At 36.7% G+C, this 7,548-nt stretch overlaps 1 protein-coding gene across 2 annotated transcripts in view; it reads left to right on the top strand.

Annotated features, from left to right (window-relative positions):
* The first annotated feature begins 2,366 nt into the window (after nucleotides 1-2,366).
* LOC115770040 (CUGBP Elav-like family member 4) overlaps nucleotides 2,367-7,548 on the top strand; it is a 163,698-nt gene continuing 158,516 nt past the window's right edge. For both annotated transcript variants that reach the window (XM_030715113.1, XM_030715110.1), the window contains exon 1: nucleotides 2,367-2,514. In XM_030715113.1, the coding sequence (XP_030570973.1) occupies nucleotides 2,455-2,514 (60 nt within the window). In that variant the 5' untranslated portion in view covers nucleotides 2,367-2,454. The remainder of the gene's footprint in view (nucleotides 2,515-7,548) is intronic.

Raw genomic sequence — 7,548 nt, 5'->3', positions numbered from 1 at the left:
TAAAGTTTATTATTGTTAAAATTGTAAGCATGGCTCAAACAGAACTTAACGAAACTCCGCTCCGCTCTCGAGCGCCTCAGCTTATGCTGCATTTATTTTCTGTCAAATTTTCGAATTGTGTTTCAGTTTTTCAAATGGTTTTCCACTCGACTCTCAAGCATTTGCCACACTTAGTGCAACGTTTTAGTCATGTTCTAACACAATTCTTCTTTCACTAGCTCTCAAAATAAACTGCGGCTAGCATAAACAAAAATCCCGAAATAATTAGAAACAATTTGTAAACAAAACACAGTCAGAACTCGCTCAGCTTGATGCTGCGCTGTCTTCTTTTTTTTTTCCAGTTGCTGTTTTAGAATTTTCCTGTTGTTTTTTTTTATTTGTACAATTTTCCTAGGTAAACAAACACGTTAATTGTTTCACACACGAAAATATTTTCAATTGAAATGTTTTACAAAAAGGCCAAATCAGATTCGAAATCAGATGAACTGAAAAAGATTTCTACTTGATGTCGAATATTTTTTGAGCATGCCAGAATTCTGTTTCCATATCCAATTCGATTTTCATTTCGAATTTCCATTTCCAGCGACTTTCATTGAAATATTTCGCTTTTGGCCACAATATCTTGTGTTTTGTGTTTTGTTTGCATGCTCCCAATTTTTGGCCTATATTAGTCTATTGGCCTGGCCAGCTGAGCACGTTAATTGAATGCTCGCATTGGCCAATTTCACGATATTTGGCCAAGAATTCATTAGCTCTGGCTTTTCCAGCTCTTGCCGCTGACACGGGCTGTTGCTCGCTTTATTATTTTCTCATTTTTATTTTTCTTTCTTGATTTTTGGTATTATTTCCAGTTTGGCAAAATGTTTTTATGGCCACTTTGATGTGCTGCCTGTCGATTGGCACATTTTGTAAATTTGTTTGGACACTGGCAAACAATTATCGGAAAATCTTGTGTGTGTGCGAAATGCTTGAAAAGTTATTTGAAATATTTATTAAAGCTGTGCAAAGCTCAGTTTCTCTGGGAAAGCAAATTCTTTAAATGAGCTCAATTTAATGCTCAATGAAATGTTTTGCAAGCGCTTAAATTAGATATTTGATACAAGATTTACATTTCTGCTTCAGAGAGCCTTAGATATTTCAATTCAATATATTGAAAGCATTTAAATTAAATATTTGTTTACGAGAGGAGAATCTAATAGAATAGAAAAGAATAAAATTAAATCAAGTATTTGTTGAATAAAATAATATTCTGCTTTAGAGCGCCTTAAATTTTACAATTCAATGAAATTAAATATTTGTTAATATGGAATATTTCAGTTTTAAAGAGCTTTAAATGTTTTCTATATCAAAAGAATGCTAGAGATATATTTTTTGTGTGTTTAAAAATTTGTTAAAAAAATTTGGCAAAAAATATGCAGAAATTAAAGAAAATCAAAATGTTGACAAGTGCTTTGAAGTATGGATATACATTCTGTATAGATTTGAAGTATAGATACTTGAGTACAGATATGCATTCCATATATATTTGAAATTATAGATTTTCACTTAAAGTGCTCGCTGGAAATTCATTTAATCAAGCTTTCAATATTTAAGTTCTTAACTCATATAAAATTTGTAAAATATTTAAAAATATTCTGATAAGCTTAAAGAGAAATTCTCTCTCGTATGTTTTAAGAATTATCGCACGAATATTTTCATATATTTATAAATTGAGATTTTGCCTTGGCCTTTTTGTGCATTATTTCAAGAAAATTGCAAAAATTGTTGCAAGATATTTAACAGAATATGTGTTTGCATTAAAGGAGGTACTCAAATGCCGCATTCCAGGCATTCCAAAATTTCCAGGCAATTAAGCACTTCATCCTATCGAGAAACTGAATACTTCAAAGCACATTAAAAAACTGTACCGAGTACATCAGAAAATATGAAATTCAAATGCCAAATTAACCATGCTTATAAGAGATAGAGAAAAAACAACAACAATAATAATCATAACAATAATCATATTCATTTTTAGAAAGCAAACAGAAATAAAATAAAAACTGTGTGTGTGTGTGTGTTTAAATACTGGAAAGCGCAGATAAGATAAATCAGATACACGCACACAATTGCAAACAACGACAACAACAACAAGAATATATATATATATATACATTGGTAGAGCAAATCAATAACAAATGAACTGAGCGCAACTCAAGTGCAAAAACCAAATCAAAAAAAGTGTTAAAGTTAGCAAAAAAAAAGAAATATATAAAAATAAATATAATATAATTGGGAAAAAAGAAGAAAAACAATAAGCAAGAACTTGAGCAAAGTAGAAGAGAAAGAGAAAACCCAAAACAGCAAAAGCAACAACAACAACTTAAAACAATTTACAACGATAACAAACAAAAAAAAAACAAAAAAATTGCTATTTCTCGCAAAGGCGCAACGTTCAAGAGCAAATCGTTCCATATGGTTCATATTATTGAATTGGTCGGCCAGCCGAAGGTTGAGTTTGCTCAACAAGTTACTGTGAGTATATGCTATATATATATATATACATGCATACGTAAATTGAGTGTGAGTGTGTGTGCCAAAAATTGAGTGCAAATGAATTTTTACACACACACAAGCACACGCAGGCAAAGAGAGAGAGAGAGAGAGAGAGAGAGAGAGCCTGACTGGGCGACAAATGATAATAAATCTTCTGTCTGCAGTCACGTAATGACAACTTAATACAAATACATGTGTTGATTTGTGTGTGTGTGTGTGTGTGTGTGTGTGTGTGAACCTGCAGGAAAAAAAGACGACAACAACAACAACGACAACGGCAGTATTCATTTGCACACACACATACTCGCACGACGCACACAAACGCACTTTTTATTATGTTGTTTGCTTGTCGTCTCTTCTGTTTTTTTTTTTTTGTTTGCGCTTCTCTTTGGCTTTGCCCAACATATTTTGACAATTAATCATTCGGGACTTTGTAAAGTAAGGCGCGCGGGGCAAAATCAGCGCCATGTCTCGCTGTGTGTGTGTAGGTCAATGTGACTTGTATGTGTGTGTGTGTGTGTGGCTTTAAATCCCACTGAATCTTGGCCATTAACGCCACGCAATTTCTGCAGCAGGCAACAGCTGTGCGGCTTGCTTTGTTACCGTTGTATTTCTCGCTGGCAGCAAGTGCATTGACTTCCTTTGTCCTTGAGGACCAAGTTCTCGGCTAAAAGTCCACAAATTTGCCACAAAAGTATGCTACAGCTCTGCCCGACAAAGTCTTTAAATTGTGCCATTTTAGCTTCTCATTTTTCTGCTCCTATGCATTAAATACAATTGTAGGATTCTGCTTTTGTCGCAGAAAAAATGATATAAATTAATAAAGAAATAAATATTAAAATAGAATAATAATAATAATCGTTAATAAAACAAATAATTAAGCAAATAAAGAAATGAAAGACAAAGTAATAATAATAATAGTAAATAAAAACGAGAAAGAAAGGCTATCTTCGGCACGCCGAAGATCTAATACCCTTGCAGACCCAACCTTTTCATAATGTTTATAATGCTTTGCCCGTATCTAAGAAACACAGGGAAAATAGTTAATGCCGAGCTTGGTCGAGATATCTTGAAAAACAAAATGTTTTTTCATACAAAAACTTAATTTTCGACCGATCGTTCCTATGGCAGCTATATGATATAGTGGTCCGATCCAGCTGGTTTTCACATATGTGCTGCGTGCAACAGAAAGAGGGACTTTTGCAAAATTTCATTAAGATAGCTTTAAAACTGAGAGACTAGTTCGCATAGAAAGAGACACACGGACAGAAGGACAGACGGGCATGGCTTTATCGACTCGGCTGTTGATGCTGATCAAGAATATATATACTTTATGGGGTCGGAGATGTCTCCTTCTATGCGTTACACATTTCTAGACAAAATTATAATACCCTCTGCAAGGGTATACAAATTTAAATAAATAATTTCTCTTTTTATAAATGTAAGTTTTTGTATTTTCCAACACTAAAGCTTGTATTAATAGTCACAGTATATATATAATATGAAACTAAATTAAAGGGCATTACTAATCAATTAAAGGTGTTAAAAGTATTCCTTTTTTTATCTATTAATTATCCAAAAATGTTGCCAAAATGTTTAAAAATGTTTGCCTAAATATTTGCTGGAGCTTCGCCTAAAATTTTGAGCATTTCATATATTTTACTTAAATCAATTGCCTTAAAACTGTTCACAAATATTATAGCATTATTTCTAATCCTTGCTTTTCTTTTTTAATATCACATATTTTTATTGTAAAAGTTAACTTTTCAAATATTTTCTCCTATATTTGGAGTACACACCTTTACTTAACCTAGTTATAACTCGCATTTCCCTATTATTTATTTTACCAATAACCCAATTGCGTATTACTCTACGTAATATCCCGTTCTAAATATTATCGCATGCAACTCTGCCATATGGCAAATTTTTATCCATAGATCCTGTCGCATTTGCCCGCTTACATCTTTATGGTCTACGGTCTCTTAAGACTTTCTTAAAGTTGATGCAAAATTTAGAAACTTAAATTCTAATCGGATTTACATACATTTTTTTCGTTTCGTTTTATTTTGCTATTTTCTCTTTGCCTCACTCTATTTTACTTTCAGCTGTCTGTGTGTGTGCAAGTGTGTGTGTGTGTGTGTGAGCTGTTGTTACTGTTATTGTTGTCTGCTTGTCACCCTCTTCTTGATTTTATTACAGTCTCTTTAGTTGTCGGTCTCAGCGACTATTGCGTAAATTTCATTGTGTATTTCACTTTTATGGTGGTTGCTTGTGTGTGTGTGTGTGTGTGGGTGTGGGTGTGTGGGTGGCTCTGCTCTTAGCTGCTGCTGCAGATGGTTAGAGGGGTTGGGGGGCGAGAGTGTATGCGTGCGACGTGCGTGCGTCGACTTTGCTGCCGGCGTCGCAGTTGTTCTTTGTTGTGCTTTGTGCGTGCGCCTCGTTTCGTCTCTCTGTCCCACTGTCTGTCTGTCTGTCTGTCTGTCCGCCAGTTCTGTCTGTCTGACTCTCTGTACTGTCTGTCCTCTGTTTTACTTTTATCCCTGCCATGGGGATGTTCGATGCTTCCATTGCGTTTGCTTATTCTAATGATGACACATGCGTTCTCTTCTCTGGCTTTGCTTATTGGGTTATGTTGATGTCCTTCGTGTTTTTGTTTTCGTTCCGCTGTTGTCCGCAGCTTCTCTCCTTGCGTCTTTCTCGTAACGTATTCCGCACATTGCTGTTCAATATTTTTGTGCCACTTGTTTTGAATTTTTCTACATTTTGCGCATCCTTTTTATTCTGCTGTCATTGTAGTATCTTTTGTTGTTGTTTTTGTTGTTGTTGGTGCTATTACGTGCGCGCTAAGTAGCTCGTTAAATGCTTAAGTGGAGCAGAGTCGTTGACACAGTTTTCTCTTCCCCATTGCATTTGTATGACTCACACACAGAGCGAGACAGAAGGAGACAGAAAGAGCGAGAGTGTGAGAAGCGCAGAGAGAGGCGTCAGTTGGAGAGGGGGAAAGTATGCGAACTGTTTTTAAAGTTTTATTTTCGTTTACGAGCAACTTTTCTTTGTTGACTTGCATGCGATTGTTAAGCTTGTGTTGAGCACTGTCATAAGGACAATGCAGGGCAGGACACTCAAATGCTAAAGACCCAAAAATTTATTGTGCAGTTGATAACAAGTCGACTCCATTAAAGTTTCAATACAAACACATAAAAACGTGTATTTTTTATTCACCACAAAACTTGCTCCCATCGCAAATCCTCAAGACGTCCTTTATCTCGGCCATAAGAGCTGACAGTACACAGACCTTTGTGCACTCCCTAAGTAATTTGTAAAGTACTTTATTTAAGTTCGGATTTACTCGCAACTGCAACTATTGTCATTCTTCTTTTTCAGCTTCTTTTCTGGTTAAATAATCTTATTTTATTCTCGAAAATATTATTTTCTTTGAGTTATGTATATCTTCTCTGTAGTCCGAGTTTTTCCCACTTGTTCGAATAATTCTTCACGTTTTTCTCCCTTTCTCCTGTTCTCAAGTTTTCAAGTTCTACACTCTTTCACCATTTTCCCATCACAATTATAAAGAAACTATTTACGTTAAAGAAAATTGCGCTTTCTTTCGCACATTTCCGCTGATTTCACGGCATTTGCTTGTCTTCTATCTTGCGCTCTTCTATTACATTCTCATAAATCGCAGCTGGCAACAAAGTTTTAATTCTATACTAGCGCCTTCTGCTCTGCTAGTCAACGTAGCCTGCTACAATATTTATGTTTATTAGCCAGGCAATTTGCCGACTTAGGCAATTACCCAGCCAACAAAAGGCGTTGGCGCTTTTCAATATTTATGCCCCGGGCTCGGGGGCCATGGTGCTTGGTCCCTGATTCGAGCTCTAATAATATGTAAATGCTTGGCGGCTTACAAAACCAGAAGTCAAAGCATAACAACGACCACAAACCCGTTATTATTATTGTTGCATATGCCAAGGCGTTTTTGCTTGTCGTTTTGTTTTCTCAAGTAATTTGCTAGGCATGTAATTTAATAGCACGGTGGCAACTCTGCACTTGCCATGCAATGGAACAGGAAATCGTGCCCAGCTTGTGTGCCTGTGCGTGTGTGTGTGTGTGCAGTCCCAGCCGTGACAGGAGCTGTTGACGCGCCTCAGGTGGGACAACCAGGTATGTCAACAGGCAAATTATGCCCAAGGACCGCAGACAATGAAGTCTCTTAAGCCTCAAACCTCAAGCCCTGGCCAGGCCGAGTGCTGGCGATTAGTGAAAGCTTTCAGGGGCAGACAGTTAGGGAAAGTGACTTGGACGGGCGGGCGACTCCCCTCGGAGTGCTGCAATTATGAAAGGTTGTGCTAAATTGTGTGCATAATTGTTGGGACTTGGACTAGCAGGGAAATGCATGATAATTGTCACCAGATGCGCATATTTCTTATGCACACTGTAAAACGCTTGCAATTCCCAACAAGTTTAAGCTAAAGAGGCATCAAGGCAAAGACTGTTGATGATTGAAATGGGACCCAAGCAGAAAACCTCGTCAAATCTTGGCATGTATATATGTATTATATATGTTTTATATGTCACTCTGTGTACTTGTTATAGTTTTTCCATGATTAATCCGTTTTCTCCTTGAATCGAAATATCAAAGTTAAATTACATTTCTGCTTCTTTCAGCGAACTGTTAAGTTATTACTGTTATAATTCTGATTAGATATTATTAGACCCCTTGCCCCATATTGCATAGTAAATTATTAGTTTTTTTTTTTTTTATTAAATTGTTGGCCACGCGACTCGCTCTTTGTTTGGAGGTGACATTTTTATAGCTTTGTTAACAGGCGCAGGTTTGGGCTGAGCTGCCCCTGCCACCTCGCAGCACCCCCGCCCCCTGCCTGGGCAGCGCTGTGTGCCGGGCACACGTTCCTTTGTTTTGCTGGGCATGTTTAGCGTTGATTATGCTTTGTGCTAAGCCCGAAAAAACTCACCCTCTGTTCAGCTCTGTCGCCTTCTTATCGACCCCCC

Source organism: Drosophila novamexicana, unplaced genomic scaffold, assembly GCF_003285875.2.
Source record: "Drosophila novamexicana strain 15010-1031.04,08,12 unplaced genomic scaffold, DnovRS2.1 tig00004555-arrow-pilon, whole genome shotgun sequence".
Taxonomy (NCBI): Eukaryota; Metazoa; Arthropoda; class Insecta; order Diptera; family Drosophilidae; genus Drosophila; species Drosophila novamexicana.
The sequence above is the reverse complement of the archived record's forward strand: the minus strand, read 5'-3'. Positions and strand labels throughout refer to the sequence as shown.